The following is a 21,954-nucleotide window of genomic DNA, read 5'->3' on the forward strand; positions in this document are numbered from 1 at the left end:
TCTACAACCTATTGACCTCGACCACAAACTACAAAACCTTAAAAAAAGAAATAAAAACCCTTCTATTCAAAAAACACATAAAACCAAACTAACATAATCAGAACTGTCCCAAGCATCACCTGCAACTACTCCATATGTACTTCTGATGTCATGACAATTCCGACATAATTTATGTTATGTTATGTTTGGAATAATGGTTACATAAATGAGGTTCAATAAAAGAAAATTTTCACTGCCTGTTTCTTTTTTTTTTTTTTTTGGTGCCGTTTCTATTCTGACCATTTATTCCATTTCATGGTTATTGCAAAAAAAAAAAAAAAAATTTTACATGGGGGGGGGGGGGGTGTCAAAAAATGATGGGCCCCGGGTGCCACATACCCTAGGTACGCCACTGCCTTTGGTCATGCATGTCCAGGGTGGGTGGGTGTGAGGGCGGGTTGGAATGTATTTTTCAATTCTCAATTTGAGTGTAGTTCTTATATATAATTATGGGGAGTGGGGTGATAATCTTTTTGTCATAGATTATAATTGTAATTGTATTTAAGTGTTTTTATAGAATTATATGATTGTATTTTATTTTGCACTTACTTATGGCTTTAAAATGAATAAAGAAATTTTTTTAAAAAAAGCTTCTTTATCCTTTTGCTAAAACCTAATGTGGGCGTATCATGCCAAAAATGGCTTACTATAGATGCACTAAAGCGTTAGTCACAATTTCCCTGTTTCAACATGCTAATCAGGTGCTTTTTTTAAATTAATTTTTTGTGAGGGGATGTGGCATAGATGAAGAAAGAGTGTGGAAGTGCTAATCAGTTAGGGCATTCACATTAATAAGCACCTATTAGCTAGCGCAGGGTTAATGCAAGAGCCCTTAGCATTTCTTAAATAGGAAGTGGTAAGGTTGTGGTTTCAATCCCAGTGCCACTCCTTGTGATCCTTGGCAAGTCACTTAACCTTCTATTGTCCCAGGTACCATAGCTAGCTTGTGAGCCCACCAGGACAGATAGGGAAAATACTTAGAATACCTAATAAGATTGTAAACCTATTTATGAACTGCTCAGATGGCTGTAGCTGATGTGTGGTATATAAAACAAAATACAAAATAAACTTGGACATACGTATTCCCTTGTTAATAATTTGTGGTAACTATGTGCTAATGAAAACATTAGCAAATTTAAAAATAGAAAAATGCCTACACAAAAAAATAATGGCTTTAGCACATGAGAATATCCTACATTAGGGCATGCTAAGCTCAGATTTTGCCATGCCTTAATAAAAGGACCTCTTTGTTAGCTGCCAGTACATCTTCACATAATATTTACAATTTTGAACTATAGTTTAAAAAAAAAAATCTTTAGGAATTCAACACCTGAATAAACACTTGTATGTTTCCATATGTACCTGGTGATCCCAATATAGACTTATGGGGATTATTATTTTATTTTTTTAATTTATAAATTTTCTTAGATTTTAAAATATAATGTAAGAAATAAAAACAAAAAAAAAGGAAAAGGGAGAGAGAAAAAAATAGTCCTAAACAACAAACCAATCATAATAACCCCCCAATCCCCCCTACTAAGTGAAGAGGGGAGAGCCGAAAAGGAGAAACACAATACAAGGAAAGAATAAGCTATATATCTAATAAGCCCTCAAAATACAAAGCTTCTAGTCATTACAAATTGCTAGGGCATCTAAAGAATCAGACTGAAGTCATGATGCTGGATCAGCTGTTGCGAATAAGCTGGTTCACTAACCATATATACAGGCCAATATGCAAACACTGTGGACAGCATGTGTTTTAAATGGCAGCTGCGAATAGAGTTGGGCAAGTTACTTTGAAAAAATATGTTAAAGTTACTAGTTACTGCAAGGAAAAAGTGATATATTAGTTACTACCGTGTTTCCCCGAAAATAAGACACTGTCATATTAATTTTGAGCCCAAAAAAAAGTACTAGGTCTTATTTTCAGGGAGGTCTTATTTTGTTTTTAATGTACAATGATTATTTCTCCCTTCCTCTCCTCCACCCCAATTCTTCCTATTTCCTCTCTTCCCCCCAAACTGCATTGTCGGCAGCACAGGCCCCCATCATGGCTTTCTCAAGCCCAGATGTGGGGGGAGCGCTGCTGCCGCCGGTGAGTACGGCTTATTTTCAGGGGTAGGGCTTATATTAAAATCTACCCCAAAAATCATGCTAGGTCTTATTTTTGGGGCGGTCTTATTTTTTTTTTAATGTACATTGATTATCTCTCCCTTCCTCTCCTCCACCCCAATTCTTCCTATTTCCTTTCTCTCTCCACATGTGCAGCATCTTTCCTCACATCTCATCTATCTCTCCCATCCCCCTGTGCAGCAGAACTCTTGCAGCCTATATCCCTCCCTCCCCTTGTGCAGCAGAACCCTTGAAGCTTCTATCTCTCCTTCCTTCCCCCTCTCCCAGCTCACCCTTTCATCTCTCCCACCCATCCTAACCCAAACCGTGAGACCGATATATAGTATAGTCGGCAGCACAGGCCCCATCGCTGCTTTCTCACGCCTGGGCGTGTGGGGAGCGCTGCTGCCACCGGTGACTAGGGCTTATTTTTGGGAGTAAGGTTTATATTAAGACCTACCCTGAAAATCATACTAGGGCTTATTTTTGGGGTAGGTCTTATTTTCAGGGAAACACAGTAGTTTAATGAAAGTAATATGTTAAGTTATTGTGAAAGTAATATCTTACTTTTACTCCTGTTTTACTAAGCCGTGGTAGAGGTTTCTGTTGCAGTCCGGAGTGCTAAATGTTCCAACCCTGTTTTGATGCTCATAGAATTCCTATGAGCATCAGAGCATTTAGTACTCCAGGCCGCAGTAGAAACCTTTAACATGACTTAGTAAAAGAGGGCCTTAGTTACGTTTTAATTCTTGGATATAAACAGTTGTTTCAATATTGTATAAAATTAAATCTAGTAATTGGAAATTCATCCATTATCAAAGAAAACTTTTAATTAGAATATGTTCAAATCCTCATATATAAGGATGCAATATAATTAGAGAGATATTTAAATCAAATAAGGAAAAAAAATCATGAAAATAACTAGCATATGAGCTCAAACATTAATCTATATTTAGCTGTCCTCGGTATGGCAGCACTAGGCACAGTCAACAAAGAAAGAAAAACATGTTCAGTCAGAATGGTTGATCATAGAGTTCCAGGTTTGAAGTTTCAGTTAGAAATAGTTCTAATGACAGTTTCCTTGTATCAAGGCCCTGTTTTTGAAGTATAACACTAAACAATTCCCATTATAGTGAAGGACATTTTAACATGTTTCTCTGTCATTCTCCATCTTCTTGGAGTCATAATGGCCTAAATTCTATATATGTTGCCTAAAAAATCAACACTGACTAGTGCGACACTAAGCATGATTTTTTAAATTAGTCGCACTATTTGAAATTATGCTTATCACCGCCTAAGTGGCATTAGGAGTTCATAGGCATCCTAACTTTGTCACCACCACTGTAGCCCAGGGCTGGGCTCTATAGCAATCCCAGTGGTTAACATAAACAGTGCACCAGCTTGTGACCCGGCATGGAGTCACCCTGCAGGACTGGATTCTCAGCAGTAATCAGAGTTAAAGCCAAGAAAAATAAAGTTCCAACAATGGTAGTAGTTGAAAGAAATAGTTCTTTTACTCAATCCTTCATGTAGGTAAGTATTACATTAAACTTTCACAACATTGGTCAGGATTTCACACAGCATTACAGAAATATTGTCAAAATGGCAAGAAAAATAAAACAGTCCAAAAATAAAGTTCAAAACTTTCTTTCACTCCTAACTAAGGTCCCAATTGCTTCTTGAGACCACAGCTCTCCACAGAGCTAGCACTGCCTGCTCCAAAGCAAATCAAAAATGCAGTTCAGGAAAATAATTTCCCCCAATTCTCAGTCCTTAAGAAAAATGAGGAAAGCCTCTGGCAACATTTATGACTGCCAGGAAAGGAGAGTGTACAGGTTTTGTCAAAATACAGCCACAGAAATGGCCTTCAAAATCCCACCCAGAGTGAAAACAAAACCTCTCCCCACACACTCCTAGCTTTCCCAAAACCAACACCAAAAAAAACCACACAGCAAACAAACAGTTCCCAAAATCAAAATTCACTGTTTGTAGCTTGAGGCCAAGTCCACCTGCATAGGCTCAGGATAATTAGCTTCACAATCTGCACAAGCTTCTTGACATTCCATAGGCTCTCCATTCAAGAGTGGCAAGTCTTCATCTTGTCCAGCCTCTGTCAGCTCCATAGGCATAGGGTTGTTGCTCCTGTTTGGCCCAGGTGGATCTTTAGGGAGGCAAGGCCTGAACTTCCTCCCTAACCGGCCTACTGGTTTGAATGCCACTGCTGGCTTACATACCCTAGGGGTGTGGCCTGATCTGAGGGAGTCAGCAGAAGTCCAGGGGCCTCTTGAGCTCCCCCGGTGGTGACTCAAATCAAGCTCACCTACTTCCTCCTCAGATGAATCCAGCTCCCTCTGGTGGTCAATGGCATTATCTCCCAAAATATAACCCTGGGAGATCCTGAAATTTTCCTTCCGTGTTTTTATTCTTACTTTTTTCCCTGGCTTAACTGGGACCTTGGCAGAGCCCGGGTCTGACTGGTCACAACTTTTAGGCACACCCTATTTATGCCAGGGTACACAACAATGCCTAAGTAAAAAGCAAGTGCTTAATTCAAAAACATGCTCACAATCCACCTGTAACCATGCCCAGTTTTAGGTTGGCACTTTGGACTAGGCACCTACCAAGTTGTGCACCTAACATTCAATTAACTTCAATTAACATCAGTTATGAAGTGCTAATTGCCAATTATCAGCGCTTATTAATTAAGTTATGCACCTATGTTGGCTAGGCACACCAGTGTAGGTTCCTAACTATAGGGGGATTTTATGAAATTTGGAAAAATGTATTCACCTATGCTGAAAAGCACTTGAAGGCAAAGCCATTATACTTCAAAAATCAGTGCCTTGATATGAGGAAACTGGAATACATTGATTACTTCATGGGATTTATCATTTAGATATAGGTCCAATTCAGCAGCAACATCACTTCTATCACTGCCATCAACATTCTGAAAACAGAAGAAGTAATCTTCATCATCACAATCACTACTGAATAAAGTTGGTACAGTTTGTTCTGATGATAGCTTCCCTTTCTCCCTTGCTTTGAGAAGAAGTTCTTTGTATTTCTTCTTCATTTTGTCATCTTCACCAATGAAGATGAAACTGTGGCAGCATAACTGCAACCAGAATCAAATCTTTGCAGTCAAAATAATGACCAAAATATTCATCAAGCCCATGCTGAAGTGCATGAACTAGAGGTGAGGCATATTTAAAGTCTTTACCAACTTTAGTCAGCATGTTTTTTCAACATGATCAAAGTGGGCAGCAAAAAGCCCAAATAACATTTAGCTTAAGTTTGTAGGATGACACAGTAGTACTCACCCAGAAAACTTACTTCATGCTGTCTTGTTAAAATCAACAATTGATTGAGCAGGATTCTCTATTTGTTTGCAGGTATTAATGCCACTTCATCACACTGAGGTTTGTGGCTTACCAAATACAACTTGCACCTAACATAAATATTGTTATCTTTTCACTTACTACATAATTTTTTTTTTTACATAGACAAAGCATTTACATGTTGAAGACCCAGCCATCTTTATCAACTCATGCAATTTCACTCAAAAGGAAGTTTGCTATAAACCAGAAGCAGCCCAATAATGGTCCAAGTGATGCAAAAAAAAAAATCAGATGGGTTTCACTAAAAAGTAACTATTGTATATAAAGTAACTAGATATATTACATTACCCATTACTGAAAAATGTAATATATTACAGTTACTCATTACTTTTGCATGAAAGCAGTCATTATTGTTACTTATTAGTTTTAAAAGTAATATATTACTGCCCAACATTAGCTACAGACCAGTGTTTAAATCTTTATACTCAATACCACTATCTGAATAGTGAGCAGCACTGAACATATGTGGAGAATGAAGACTACTACTGGCTCTAGATGGTGGCAAAATTCAGCTGCTATGTGGATAGTTATGTGATTTAGGTTAAGACAGAGAAAAAAAAAAGCACCAAGGGATTGCGGCAGCAAAGGACTCTTTATTGCAAAACCTGACACATGCTGTGCTTTGGCATTTTTTGACTATCACACACTTCTAGGCACTTTATTGAGTAATCATATATCACCACATTCACTAACACTGTGTGTTTCTGGTCTACAAATAATTTGTTAAATCACACCAAGGACCTCAGAACGCCACCCAAATTTGCTTGTTTTGGCGTGGCAGCACTCCTCACTAGTTCCCTCCCAATGTCCTATTCAATTTTCCCCCACCATGAAGATCCCAATAAATTTTTTCTGATCCAAATACCGTGCCTCATCCTCCCTCCTTCCCCCCCCCTTTACCTACTTACAAAATCTATGGTGTCCTCATAGTAGATTTTTCCAGTGCAATTTTATACATATATCTAAACGAGTTCAACATTCATAGAAGAGACTCAAAATCTTAGCTTTTAACAGTTTAAATAAGTATGTAAAAGACAACAGACTTATTACATGAAGTTCGTTGACACTAGAGCAGGGTACAGTCTATCTGAATTAATCATCTCAATTTAACAGCCACTGACAGGATGGCTGCTAAATTGGTTTAATGACTTTCATGGGAAATGAATGAAGATGAATGCTGCAGTTGATAAATGTCAAACTAGTAAAAAATGAGAATAATTTTCAAGGGTTAAAGGGAAGAGAGAAGAGGTTTATGACCTTGCCATGCCATGCTGGAATCAAGGTGGAGATTTTATCTCAAGGGGGGGGAGATGCAGAAAATTAGCCAATTTACTAGGGGCGCAGAGATTGACCAATAGGTTCAAAGTTTATACCTGGCTGAGATAGAAGCAAAGCAAGTAGATAATAAGTCCAAGCAGAAAGTATCTTACATTAGCTATTAGTTGAGGTTGTCAAGACAAACTGAAGGTAAACATGAAAACACAGATATGGGGGTAGAACGTGTAAAGGGGTTGGGGTAAGAGTGATCTCCAGTTGCACCTGCCTCTCACTGGTGCCAGCAACCCCTAATGGTATTCTCATATTACTACCACTTAGTACTTTGAGACTACCATTAGGGGTCACCAGAATTTTTGAACTTGGTACCAGCAGGAGGCAAGAGTAACTGAAGATAATTTTTGCTCCCAAATTACTAGGCAATAGGGATTTTGCAGGGTAAACATGAAGGTGATCTATGGGAGGTGCTTTGGGAGGAAAATTGATTTGGGTCATCTTTGGGAAGGGAGAAATTTAGTTAGGGGGCATTGGGAGAGAGTTGTGATTGGTAGGGGTTTGGAATGTTAGGTTGTAATTTAGGAGGGTATCATCAGGAATGAGGGCATCTGCAATGTTTTTCCTTTAATATACAACCCAGGAGCAGTATAAATAGTACTGCTTATCATAAGTAGTGTTATTCATATACAGAAGGAGTGACTATCCTGCAATATTGATTCCTAAGGGAAATTAAGGTGCAGTAGAAGACCGGTTTTTACTGTACCCTATTAAGTACCCTCCTCCCCCTCCCCCCACAAAAAATAATGTGTAAAGTATTAGAAGTACAAAATAATGTTTTTATACATTGCAACACTGTTTTTGCATTTGGAGGGTTACAGAGAGCAGTTGTGAGGACAGTCAATAGGACAGGGAGCTGCTGTTGCTTTATCAAAACTTACCTGCTCATTTACCCTAAATGGTTAACCAAAGAAGAGAAGATATATTCTTTGTGATTTCCTTTCAAGTCTAATAAATTCACATAAAAGAACTATATAATGTGATCGGCTTAATTAGTCAGTTCTCAGGATTAGGGGGAGAGGAAAGAGGCCAGAGAATCCCTGGGAAACCCAGCTCTTTAGAGGGAATTGAAACTGTGAGTTAGGTAAACCTTTGAAGGAAACGGACCCATTTTACTGACCCTCAGGAGATGCAGGGAAATGGCAGGAGTGGTACTTTTGGGGAACGGAAAGATCACAGTACTCACTCTTAGAAGAAGCAGGTAAAAGTAGGAACTTTATCCTTAAGGGAGAAGTGGACTGAAACTTAGAGCTAAGGACAAGAAGCATAGAGAAGGGAAGGTGAATCCCAGGAGGCAGAGACTGCAGCATCAGCTCTTCAATCAGTGCAACCTGGAGATTGCTCAGCTCCCCAACACAGTTGGTATCCCAATGTTATAATGCAAACAAGGACTAAGGAAAATATCATCAAAATAGAACTGAAACTGTTTAGCTCTCAGATGCCTGCATTGGCTTAATCATTGTCTGTGAGCCAACATTAGCAGACCAGTTGGTATCTTTCATTGAGCATTAAAGAGCATTTATAATTTGGTTTCAATATTTATAAATTTTAAATATGCAAGTAAAATTTCAAGCCTCTTAATTAAAGCGCTTTGAAAATTCAAAAACCGGCACTTAGCTTTTTAGTAATGTCGCCGGAATAATCCGTTAGTAATCACCCAACGGGCCCCGTTTCACCCAAGATAGGGCTTCATCAGGGGTCGGATTACTGATCTATAAAGCATAAAAGCAATAGTTTAGTATACAGCATCTATCTTAACGATAACTCAAATTAAAGTTAAAAAACTGTCGGGTACTTACCGAGCAGCTAATGCTCGTTCTTTTGATCTGTAAAAATGGCGATTGCATTGAAACCACGCCACGCATGCGCTTTATATCTCAAGCTCTATTGCGCAAGTGCGGAACTTTAAATTCTAATTTATAATTTATAACTTATCAAAAAAGTTTTTCCCAAAATGGAAATATAGATGTAACAACATCAAAGCCTGACTCTCTTCAAAGGACATATTTTTCTTTAAAAAAGCTGAAAATTGGAAAATTAAAAGAAGGAATTCCATTCTATCGTGGAATTTAACCCCTGAGGTTTTAAAGTCTCAAGACGGAAAATCCATCTAGATTCCCTCTGTAAAAGTTTTCTTTTTCTATCTCCACCTCTTGGGTTCACCTCCTCTTTATCGATACAGAAGAATCGAAGCTCAGAAAACTTATGTGATTTTAAATTGCAATGTTCTACTAAGGGGGCATTCAATTTCTGGCATTTCAAGCTGGATTTATGTTCTGAAATTCTTAACTTAAAAGATCGGGTTGACATCCCTACATATAGCAAATTGCATGGGCATATGATTACATAGATTATATAACTGGAATCACAAGTCAAAAAATGTTTAATTTTATATTCTTTGCCTGTTGAAGGATTGATAAACGTTTTTTGTGTGATTGTAAGATGGCAAATACTACAATGACCACACTTGTGAAAACCTTCAGGTAAAACTCTCAAAGGTTTTGCAGTACTTGGAATTACTGCTGGTGACAAAAGATCTTTAAAATTGCTACCTCTTGCAAAAGCTATCAGTAAATCCTGTTCCTGAAACAATGGGTGAGTTTGAACAATTTTCCAATTGTTTCGAAGTATGTTAGCTATATCATTCCCATGAGTAGAGTAACGAAGTGTACAAGTGCATTTATCAGAGGGATTATTTTATTTCTGCTTTTTCTGTAATAACCACTCTCTCTGATAATATTTTGATCTCTTGAATGCTCTATTTACCACATCTTGTGGATATCCTCTCTCATCTAATTTATTACAAAAAACTTTTGCATGTTTTTTGAAGGTTTTATCAGAAGAACAGTTCCTTTTTATTCTTAAAAATTGGGAGAAAGGTAAATTTCTCCTCAAACTTAGAGGATGAGAGCTTTTAAAATTCAATATCGTGTTTCGATCAGTAGGTTTGGTATGCACTTCGAATTCAAAATGCTCATGTTGCTGAATGATTAATAAATCCAGAAAAACTACTTGTTTTTTGGAGAAATTCATTGTGAAAGATAAATTTTTGTCACAACTATTCAGCCAGCCCTTAAAGTGGTTCAATTCTTCTTCAGTACCTTTCCATAATACCAAGATGTCATCAATATAGCGATACCAACATTGAATCAAAGACTCGAAAGGTGAATGTTTAATCCAGTTGTCTTCAAAATCTGCCATGTACAAATTTGCAATGGAAGGAGCAAACGCCGCTCCCATTGCCACTCCTTTTAGTTGTTTATAGAGCGTATTCTCATACATGAAAAAATTTTCTTTCATCGCAATTCTGGCTAGTTGTAATAAAAAAGAAGTTGGAATCATATGCGGTCTTTCTCTAGCTTCCAAAGTATTCTTAATGATCACCAAGGCATCATCCTGGGGGATTGATGTGTACAGTGACGTTACATCAAAGGTGACAAGCAAGTAAGGAAAATCATTTAATTTGTTATCCATGAGTTTTAGCATTATGTCTCTTGAATCTTGAATGTATGCATCTGTCTTAATTACTTCATCTTTTAAGAATTCGTCAATGAATTTAGACAATGGTTCTAACAGGGAACCTCTAGAGGACATAATCGGTCTTCCTGGAGGATCCTTAAGATCTTTGTGGATCTTCGGAAGAGAGTAGAACACAGGAACTATGGGAGCATGTTTATTTAAAAATTTATGATCTCTACCAGTCAAAAATCCTTCTTGTCTCCCTTGATCCGTAATTCTTAGAATTTGTCGCTGTATTCGTTTTGAGGGATCTAAAGTAAGTTTTTCATACGTATCCGTACTATTTAACTGTCTTAAATTTTCATTGTGATATTTTTCTTTCTCCATAACTATAATAGCACCACCTTTATCGGCTTTTTTTATTACTATAGTTCTATCGTTCTTAAGATCTTCAATGGCTGATCTTTCCTCTTTATTTAAATTACTGAATGATCTCATATCAGTTTGTTGCCACTTCTTAATGTCCTGTAAGACACATTTCTTAAAGGCATGTATCGTCATGTCTAAGGGAGTAGGAGGAGACCAACTTGATTTAGGGAATATAATAGTCCGATCCTGTTTAGACTCTTTTTCTCCAAAAAATGTTTTTAAATGCAGTTTTCTTATGAACTTTTCAAAGTCAATCTGAAATTGAAATTCATCGAACCTCATTGATGGCACAAAAGAAAGTCCCAACGATAAAACTTTCTCTTCAACTTCACTTAGTACTTTATTAGATAGATTCACTACCACTGATTTTTGCGAGTTTGAGAACGAGTTGTAGGTCTGGATCTTTGCATCGTTCTGTTTCCTCTTACTCTGCCTCTTCGGCTGTTTTGGCCTCCTCGTAAAAAATAAGGGTTGTTACCTCCACTTTTCCCACTACTTGACGATGAAAAAGACGAAATGTCTGAATTAGAACTTTTATCGATGTTGTTGTCTGCCTGATCAGATGAAGACATCCAGGAGTATACTTTATTATTTAAATAGTCCTGTTCATCTCTCTTAAATTTCTTTAATTTATTTTTCTTTAACCCTTCCTTGAACTTATCCATATTTTCATTGAGATCTTGTAAGTTTTTAATGAAGTCATTTTCTACTAATTTCGTTTTAAGATCATTAATATCTTTATCCAGTTGTTCTTTTTGTTGGTTTATGATCTTATTACTATTTTCTATAATCAGTAGCATAAGGTCTAGAGAGCATTTATTTAGAATTTTGTTCCAAGTCTCAAGAAACTGACTGTCCTCTTTAAAGATTTGGGGTGCCTTATTCACACGTAACCCCCTGGGTATTCGTTCTTTTTTACAATATTCTATGAGGATGTGACTATTAATCTCCATCCCAATCATAGATTTGAAATTCTTAGTGATATTTTTTGACTTGTGATTCCAGTTATATAATCTATGTAATCATATGCCCATGCAATTTGCTATATGTAGGGATGTCAACCCGATCTTTTAAGTTAAGAATTTCAGAACATAAATCCAGCTTGAAATGCCAGAAATTGAATGCCCCCTTAGTAGAACATTGCAATTTAAAATCACATAAGTTTTCTGAGCTTCGATTCTTCTGTATCGATAAAGAGGAGGTGAACCCAAGAGGTGGAGATAGAAAAAGAAAACTTTTACAGAGGGAATCTAGATGGATTTTCCGTCTTGAGACTTTAAAACCTCAGGGGTTAAATTCCACGATAGAATGGAATTCCTTCTTTTAATTTTCCAATTTTCAGCTTTTTTAAAGAAAAATATGTCCTTTGAAGAGAGTCAGGCTTTGATGTTGTTACATCTATATTTCCATTTTGGGAAAAACTTTTTTGATAAGTTATAAATTATAAATTAGAATTTAAAGTTCCGCACTTGCGCAATAGAGCTTGAGATATAAAGCGCATGCGTGGCGTGGTTTCAATGCAATCGCCATTTTTACAGATCAAAAGAACGAGCATTAGCTGCTCGGTAAGTACCCGACAGTTTTTTAACTTTAATTTGAGTTATCGTTAAGATAGATGCTGTATACTAAACTATTGCTTTTATGCTTTATAGATCAGTAATCCGACCCCTGATGAAGCCCTATCTTGGGTGAAACGGGGCCCGTTGGGTGATTACTAACGGATTATTCCGGCGACATTACTAAAAAGCTAAGTGCCGGTTTTTGAATTTTCAAAGCGCTTTAATTAAGAGGCTTGAAATTTTACTTGCATATTTAAAATTTATAAATATTGAAACCAAATTATAAATGCTCTTTAATGCTCAATGAAAGATACCAACTGGTCTGCTAATGTTGGCTCACAGACAATGATTAAGCCAATGCAGGCATCTGAGAGCTAAACAGTTTCAGTTCTATTTTGATGATATTTTCCTTAGTCCTTGTTTGCATTATACTTACCTAGGAGAGGACTGGTTTTCCATTTGTGATTTAGTGTATCCCAATGTTATAGCCTAAGAGAGAAAGGAAGAAAGTTCTTGGGGGAGGGGGGGTGGACACATAGTTCCCTTGGAGGAAGCTAAAGCACTCCAGACTTTTATCAGGGAGTCCAATCCCACAAGAGGAAGGATCAGGACCTACTTCCTGGCTTCAGGAATGGTGGGTTCTCCTGGGAGGAAGCTAAAGAGCATAGAGGGGATTCCCTCATAGTTCCTTGGGCTGCAGAGAGGCCCAGCCTAATGGAAGATGCTGCTCTGCAGGGAAGGGAATTTCAAGTTATTGTTGACATGCCGCAGTGCATGGACCCCACTGACATAAAAAAAAACAGGTCCCAAAATGTAGGTACCCTTGTCTTTGGAGAAATTTTGCATTGTGAGCCAGGGCACTAAGGAGGCTAGTGGACTTAGCTGAGGAAAATGTCAGGGTACTGAACTGCAAGCCTAATTAAGTTGGAATTGAGCAGCTGAGGGGAATAGTAATCAGCCTCAGTTTGCTTATTTGCCACATGTTGTATGTGACTAAACGTTTTAAGAACATTATATTTCTAGGGTCTCAGCTTGCCCAGACTCTGCCTGTGTGAGTTACGTGTAAAGTTTACAAGCTGTAAGCACAGTCTGAAGCTGGGGACCCATTCTGCAAATACTTTGCCTGTCTGAGATATGTGTGAAGTCGGAAGAGCAGTATGAGGCCAGGGACTTAGGGCCTCTTCTATTAAACTGCACTAGTAGTTTCTAGCGTGGGGAGCCGCGCTGAATGGCCCGTGCTGCTCCCGACGCTCATAGAGTTCCAAGTTTGCCAATTCACTACTTCTTGAGGAAACTCCCCCCAGTAAAACCTATATATAAAAGAAAGCAACAACTACTCAGTTTGTATCATTCTTGAACCCCTGATAAATAAAAACTTTTTGAAGTGTTTCCTGGAGAAATTGTGTTTCAGAATGTAAACTGCCTGTTACTGCTGCAAGTGTCCAGCAGGAGGCACTAGATTCTAACATTTAATAGTATTTGTGGGTCTTTTCTTGTAATTGTAATTTTAGGGGGGGGGGGGGTCATCAATGTGTGCTACTGTTAAGATGGGTTATTTTACCACAAGTCATGCTATTTTAGCACAGGGACTCATTTTATGCAATGTGACCTTGTGCTAAAATAGCCTGCCTTAACAGTAGCAAACATTGACTAATTCCCTCTCCCCCCTTAGTTATTAAGTATTTAACAATAGATTAATAATAATATTATTTTACTCTTCTAGCTATATGTGTCAATGGACCTAGGAAAGAAATGGATACTTCTCCAAGAGCATGTGACAAAAGATCATATATTCTGGTAAGATATGCATATATTTATATCTCCTCACAACTGGAGACATTTTTGCAGGAGCATAGTAAATAGTATATTTTGTGTGGGTTGTTTGTAGTAGAGTTTTAGGATATTGAGCCAGTTTTGTGACATTTAAATGTAGCTCCCTGGTAGAGATGCTGCCTCTGCACCCAGAGGTTTTGAGTTCAAATCCCAGTGCTGCTTCTTGTTACCCTGGGCAAGTCACTTAATCCTCCAGTGCCCACCACTTTGAATGTCAGCTTTGAAATGCCAAACTACAAAAAAAGGCAGTATAAAAGACCCCATTTCTCTTCCCTCCCATAATGTGGGCTATTAATTCACCAAGTTTCTGATTGTTCTTTTGTTGTATCTCCCTTGGGAGAGTAATTTATGGGGTTGGGTTTTTTTGTGGGGGAGAGTTCTTTTGATTATGAGAGAACTTGTATTATCTCAAAATGCAAATATATATTTTTTAATGTGCGTATTAGTATTTGTTCTTATATGTCAACATGAGAAAAAATAGCAAAGGCATCGGCTGTATATCAGACCAGATTATGTGCTGGTGCATTTTAGGGTCCATTTTTACTAGTTGGCCTAATGCCAGGTACTTGTGCACATTTTGGCCCTGATTTTATAAACGGTGCCTAAAACATAATTGCCAAGGAATGTGGCACATAGTACATGTCAGTCTTAAGTTAGGCACCGTTTATAGAATCGCACCTGTTGTCACATAAATTAGACTTGAACGCTGGTAGGCATCATAACCTTAGGCACCCCTCCCCCCATTTATACCAGGGTTTTCTTGGTCTAAATACTGAACCTAAGTCCAAAAGCACAAATATAATGAAAGCATCAGGACCTAATAATTATAAGAGCTATGATAATGGTTTATTGTGATAGAGTACCAACTTGTAACAAAAAAAAAAAACCCAAAACGGCTTTCCATATATTCTTACACCCACACGTCTAAGGTCTGCTTTAAATGATGTGGAACTGAAAACAGTGGAAGCTAATTAGGACCAGAATTAAGACAGACAATTATTTGAAAAAGGAAAAAAAAACCCAACAATATGACAAACATTTATAGCATTTAACACCCTCCTTTACAAAGCCGCGCTAGTGTTTTAGAGCTGGTTGGGGCGGTAACTGCTCAGATGCTTATAGGAATTCTATGAGTGTCGGAGCTGTTACCGCGGTGGCCTGCACTAAAAATGTTAGCATGGCTTTGTAAAGGAAGGGGGTTAATGATTATAGCAGAGGATATGTGGGATTAAGAAGATATTTTTACAATTCAAAGCCATCTTAAAAAAGCATATGCAATCACAAAATACAAACAGTTTATTTAAAAGTGGGTATAACTCGGCTGATAAAAAGCCTCTACAAAAATCAAGAAGCTGCAGTGGGAACAGAATATAACAACACCGATTGGTTTCCAATAAAACGTGGCATCAGGCAAGGATTACCTGTTCCACTTTTATGACAAAGCTATCTTCAGAAAAGCACGAAGATCATGAACATGGAAAATTATGAAGATTTTGAGCTTGAAGGCAATATAATGGAAGTTGTAAAGGATTTCAATATCCTGGGTTCTTTTGTAAACAAAGAAAAGCATAGCAGGAAGAAATACTCTGCAGAACAGCACTTGGTCGCTCTTCAATGAAGGCTCTCGACAAAGGAGACTAGTGGGCTTAGCTGAGGAAAATGTCAGGGTACTGAGCTGCAAGTCTAATTAAGTGGGAATTGAACAACTGAGGAGAATAGTAACCAGCTTCATTGGATGTGAATGAATCTTGTATGAATATTATATTTCTAGAGTCTCAGCTTGCCCAGTGGAGTGGAGCTCACAGGAGCGGGAGACATATGGGGAGATAAGTGAAGAGAGGTAGTGACAGGCAGTCGAGTGAATGCATTTATAGGACAGTAAGAGGAGTCTGAATTGTATTTGAAAATGGATGGGAAGCCAATGAAGTGACTTTAGGAGAGGGGTAATGTGAGTATAGCATCTCTTATGGAATATGAGTCATGCAGCTGAATTCTGGATGGATTGAAGATGGAAAAGATGGCAGAGTGGAAGACCTAAGAATAGCGAGTTGCAGTAATCTAAGCATGAGGTGATGAGGGCATGGATAAGGATTTTGGTAGTGTGCTCAGAGAGGAAAGATTGGATTTTGGTAATATTATTATAGAGGAAGAAATGGCAAGTTTTAGTGATATGTTATATCTGGGTAGAGAAGTAGAGAGAGGAGTCAAAGATGACCCCGAGATTGCGAGTAGACAAGACAGGGAGGATGAGAGTATTGTTAACAGAGACAGAGAATGGGGGAAGCGGGGAGGTGGGTTTAGGCAGGAAGATGAGGAGCTCCATTTTAGCCATATTCAGTTTTAGTCACTTAATCCCCATTGCCCCAGGTATATTAGATAGAGTGGGAGCCCACCGAGCCACTTAGGGAAAAATGCTTGAGAATCTGAATAATTTGTAGTCTACATAGAATTGTAGGATATGCGTAATATAAATTATTAAAATTAAACTTTAATTAAATTAAAAATTTAAATTTAGAGGGCTGTGAGACATCCAGGCAGCAATGTCAGACAGACAGGCTGAGACTTGGGTCTGAGTTGTAGTAGAGATGTCTGGTATGGAGAGATAGATCTGGTAGTCATCAGCATATAGATGATACTGAAAACCATGGGAGGAGATCAGCACTCCAAGTGAACAGGTGTAGATGGAGAAGTGGAGTGGTCCCAGGACAGACCCTTTAGGTACACCAATTGATAGAGGGATGGCTGTGGAGAAAGAATAACTGTTTCATATACTGAAGGTGTGATGGGAGAGATAAGAAGAAAACTGATCTCCCCATATAGAGCAGAACCCTGGAATCCCAGTGAGGACGACGTGTCAAGGAACAGGCAGTGATCAACAGTATCAAAGGCAGCATAAGATCAATAAGGATGAGTTTAGAGTAGAGGCCTTTGGATCTGGCCAGGAACAGGTAATCAGAAACTATAGTAAAGGTGGTTCCCGTGGAATGCAGCGGGTAAAAGTCTGACTGAAGTGGATCAAGAATAGTTTGGGATGAAAGGAAGTCCAGGCAACAGCGGTGAACAACTTGGATAAGAAGGGGAGGAAAAAGATGGGGTATTGTTGGAGGTGTATGTGGGGTCTATTGAGGATTTTATGATGAGGAGTGTGACAATGGCGTGTTTAAAGGTATCAGGGACAGTTGTAGTGGAGAGCGATAGGTTGAGGATGTGACATAAGAGAGGGATGACAGCGAGAGAGAGCTCTGAGTAGGTGAGTGGGAATCGGATCAAAGAAGCAGGTAGTGGATTTGGAGGATGAGAGAAGATGTGCATTTCCTTTTTAGTGATCTAAGAGAAGGAGGCGAGGGTAGCAGGTGTTGGTAGGTTAGCAGTAGGGACAGATGGAAGGAGGGGAGGGAGAGACATCCTGTTTGAGAGCTCATGGTATGGGGAGAAATTGAAGGGGGAATAGGAGGTGAGAGTGCTTTGAGTAGGGAGTTTAGTATGGTAAAGAGATGGCGAAGGTTGGAACTAAGAGAGGTGGTTAAGTGGGTATGGTATTTTTGTTTGGCAAGTGAGAGGGCAGACTGGAATGATATTGGCATGAATTTGAAGTGTGTGAAGTCAGCTTTCACATGGGATTTAAGCTAGAGACATTTGGCGAAGCGGGCACAGGGGTGCATGTAGCACAGTGGTCAGCCCCGGGCACAGGAGTGCATGGATGCAGGGGGTCAGCCATGGTTGGGGTTTGACATGCCTAAAAGGGCGTGAAATTGGAGGAGTGAGGGTATCTAAAGCAGAGGAGAGAATGGTATTATAGAAAAGGATGGCTTTGTTGACAGTCTTGTATGATATAATAGTTGAGGAGAGGGATGAAACAGCGGTGAAGAGGGCTCCAAGGTCAATAGCCTGAAAGTTCCTGAACATATTGGTGGTGATTGGCTGGGTCTGGGGGGTGGGATGATGAATTGTGAATGTTAGCAGGTGATGGTCAGAGAGGGGAAGGCTGGTATTGGAGAAGTTAGTGATCAAGCAGTTGGAGGAAAAGATTAGGTCCAGACAGCATCCATTTTAGGGATGGTTGAACACAACTGGAGATTGAATGAGGATGTTAGAGCAAGGAACCTGGTAGCAAAGGAGTTGGATGGATCATTGGTATGGATATTGAAATCACCAAGGATGAGGGAAGGGAATGAGGGCTCAAGAAAGAAGGAGATCCAGGAATCAAAGTTGGTATGGAAGGAAGAGTGGGATGTATCGGGGGTGTCGGTAGATGACTGCTACTCGGAGAGGTAGGGGAATGAATAGACAGATGTAATGGACTTCAAAGGAGGGAGAACATTGAGATTGTGGTGGAAGAAGGGATTGGAATCTGCAAGAAGGTGAGAACAGCAGCCCAAAGCCTACTCCTTCACCAACTAGATGAGGCGTGTGGGAGAAAAGGTAGCCTCCATGGCACAGGGTAGCAGCTGAAGAAGTCATCACGGTGGATCCAGGTCTCCGCTAGTACAAGCAGGTGGAGAAATCAAGAAATTATCTATCTAGGTACTTGGGACCAGGGTTGGCCCTGTTGGAAACAGGATACTGGGGTTGATGGACATTTGGTCTGTCCCAGTATGGCAGTTCTTATATGGATGTAGACAAGTTTGTTGGGAATGGAGTGGACATTCCATAGGGCACAAGAGAAGGGCAGGGAAGAGGAGGGGAGGAAAGGAATAGAAATAAGGTTGGTGGTATTGCAAGTGGACTTGCAGGAGTAAGGTGGACTGTAAGAGTAGGGTGTAAATTGGTTGATATCCTCAGCAGAGATCAAGAGAAGGAGGAAGAAGATATGGGTGAGGTGAGGGGAGACCTGCTACTATGATATAGGTGAGGTGTACACAGGGAGAGAGGAAATGACCAAATGAGAGGGAGAAGGTGTTGAATCTTTAGGCCAGAGAAGAGGGTAGTGGATAAGAGGAAGGGGAAGGCAATGGGTTTAAAGAGTGAGTAGTGTGGTGATAAGGGGTTCAGTGACTTGGGGAAAGGGGAGAGATTGGGGATGGTTAATAGCAGGAGGAAGAGTAAAGGAGTCATGACAATGGAAGGAGGAAGGCTGGAGAACTAGAAAGAAACTTGCTTCTGGACTAGAGGTCGTGCACGAAGGTAATATATCAGTGTCATATAGAGGCAGCAAGGTAGAGATGAGGGGTAAAACTTTCTGCTCATGCCAAATGCAAGAGCAGTCCCCACCAAACTCAAAAAGATCAGTCCTAAGTATGCATAGAATGGAAAAGTCTCTGGTGAGTTTAAAGATGTTCTCCCTGTGAAGCTGGGTTATATGTTCTCTCAGGGTTTCTACAGCTGGCACCATGTTTGTTGCAGGTTTCCAGGTCTCACTGCATCTTGTCAGCCATCATGCTGTGGCTTTCTTTAGGTTATGCTGTGAAGTCTGCAGTTTATCTTTATATAGTAGGTCCTCAAACCTGATTGGTTGGGGCTTGAGGTGAATAAGGCAGGGAGGTTCATTAGTCACCAGTTTGAATTTTGGTGTGAAAATCAGTTGGTCTCTCTTTCCTAACAAATCTAAATCCTTCATCTCTGTAATGAAGGGAATAGACTTAGTAGATAAAGACAGATTGTTCATCCTCTCCAAGGTAGAGAGAACGAGAGGGCACTCTCTAAAGTTAAAAGGGGATAGATTCCATACAAACGAGAACACTCTTCTGGAGGCTGTTTTAGGGGAAAACACCCTCCAGGGATTCAAGACAAAGTTAGACAAGTTCCTGCTGAACCAGAACGTGCGCAGGTAAGGCTAGTCTCAGTTAGGGCACTGGTCTTTGATCTAAGGGCCGCCGCATGAGCGGACTGCTGGGCATGATGGACCACTGGTCTTACCCAGCAGTGGCAATTCTTATGTTCTTATGTACTTATGTACCATTGTCTCTGCCTGCTTCTTGGGTCCTGAGCATGGAATGGGGAACATTTCTGAAAATGCTACCCTGGAGGATCTGGATTTCAGCTTTCTACCTAAGAGCTTATATTTGACTTCCAGAACCTCCCTCCCACATTTTCCTGTCATTGGTACCTATATATACCAAGACAGCCGACTCCTCTCAAGCACTATCTAAAATTCTAAGTGACGCGTGAGGTCCACTACCTTTTTCACCAAGTAGGCAAGTGATCATACAATCTTCAATGTCCACCTGTCACCCAGCTATCTATCTAATCTAATCTGGGATTTATGAGTCGCACTATGCATAAATAGGTTCAAAGTGACATACAGTACAATTTAAGAGATACAATTTAGTACAGTACAAGGTTGCTACAGGAGATACATTACAAAACAGTTTGAGAGATGGGTACAATACAAGAAAAGAAGAATTAGTACGCTTAAAGAGTAATGCCTAATGATCGAATCACCAATGACAATAGCTGTCCTAAACCTTCCTTCCTTCCTGGGCTGAAGCCCCTGGAGACACATCCTCAGTGAGAGAGTATATTACATTCCCTTGTGGGCAGGTCCTGGCTATAGGATTGTTTCCTACTTCACCAGGGTGATGATCTTCTTTTAGGATTGGACAATTTCCTGCTGGAAAAGGGGATAGAGGGGTATAGATAGAGAATTACTGCACAGGTCCTGGACCTGGTGGGTCGCCACGTGAGCGGACTGCTGGGCACGATGGACCTCAGGTCTGACCCAGCAGAGGCATTTCTTATGTTTCCTCCAAGGCAGCCCATGGGCTGCCAGAATAGAGAGGGGAATTCTCTAAAATGTCCCTGTAGGTCTCCTCTATATACCGCTCTGTCCCCCTCTGCTCCTCCAAGTTTGCCACTCTAGTCTCAAGGGAATGGATTCATTTTCTGAGAGCTAGGAGCTCTTTGAAATGAGCATACAAATATAACTTCTTACCAATTGGGAGATAATCATACATGAGACATTCAGTGCAAAGACTGGATTGCACCCTTCATGCTGCTAGATTACTGTCTGCATCTTAGTATTATTGAGCTGATTAACTAAACCTTATTAAGGTATACTAGAAATATTAAATGAGTATAGAGAGCCTTAGGATTACATTGTATGCTTTATTTAGTGTTTGATTCTTAGCAAGTAATGAAATCTAATAAGAATATGTAATAAACAGTTCTCCTGTTATCCAAATTAGAATAACTGATTATTAATTAAGACTGTAAGTAAAGAAATAAGCTAGAGATGGTCAGGAGTGGGGAAGGTAGGGTGGTAATGAAGACTAAGGGCTCCTTTTACAAAGCCGCGCTAGTGGCTGTGTAGAAGGATTTATGGTTCACTTAGCAGTATTATAAACACGTTACGTTTCTGTTAAGTGGTCTAGAGAAAACCATAACCTTTTATTCAAGTTCAAATATCATGGTCTAATTATACGACACAAACCCAGGCTAATGAGAAATATCTTTATTATGAAAATAGAAAAATATAATTCACAAGCCAGCTGCAGATTCTAAATATTGTTCAAAATATCTAATTACACAAATGAAACTCAGTACATGATTATCACAATCTAATGGTTAGACAATTAAGTAAAACTTCTTGTTAAACACACACTATTCCTTATAATAACAATCCCTGATTAGCAAATGATTATATTATCACCCAGGTAACTTTTCAACCCTTTACCTTTATCAATGATTCCTATCTAATTCCCAAGCTAATAAAAGTAATTTCCGTATGCTCACCCTTAATTAGCCTCTCCGGCACGATTAGGTGGAAGAGAAAACTTCGTGTCAGCTGGAAGACGTCAGGAATATTGTTGTAAAAGTTACACGTGTTGAAAATCCTTGATGAGGCTATAAATCATCAG

General features: G+C 39.3%; 1 protein-coding gene across 6 annotated transcripts in view; it reads left to right on the forward strand.

Annotated features, from left to right (window-relative positions):
- The window catches only part of SORCS2 (sortilin related VPS10 domain containing receptor 2), a 1,263,434-nt gene that overhangs the window by 929,720 nt on the left and 311,760 nt on the right, over positions 1-21,954 (forward strand). For all 6 annotated transcript variants that reach the window (XM_033949940.1, XM_033949949.1, XM_033949957.1 and 3 more), the window contains exon 5: positions 14,049-14,122. In XM_033949940.1, the coding sequence (XP_033805831.1) occupies positions 14,049-14,122 (74 nt within the window). The remainder of the gene's footprint in view (positions 1-14,048; positions 14,123-21,954) is intronic.

This window comes from Geotrypetes seraphini, chromosome 1 (assembly GCF_902459505.1).
Source record: "Geotrypetes seraphini chromosome 1, aGeoSer1.1, whole genome shotgun sequence".
Classification (NCBI taxonomy): Eukaryota; Metazoa; Chordata; class Amphibia; order Gymnophiona; family Dermophiidae; genus Geotrypetes; species Geotrypetes seraphini.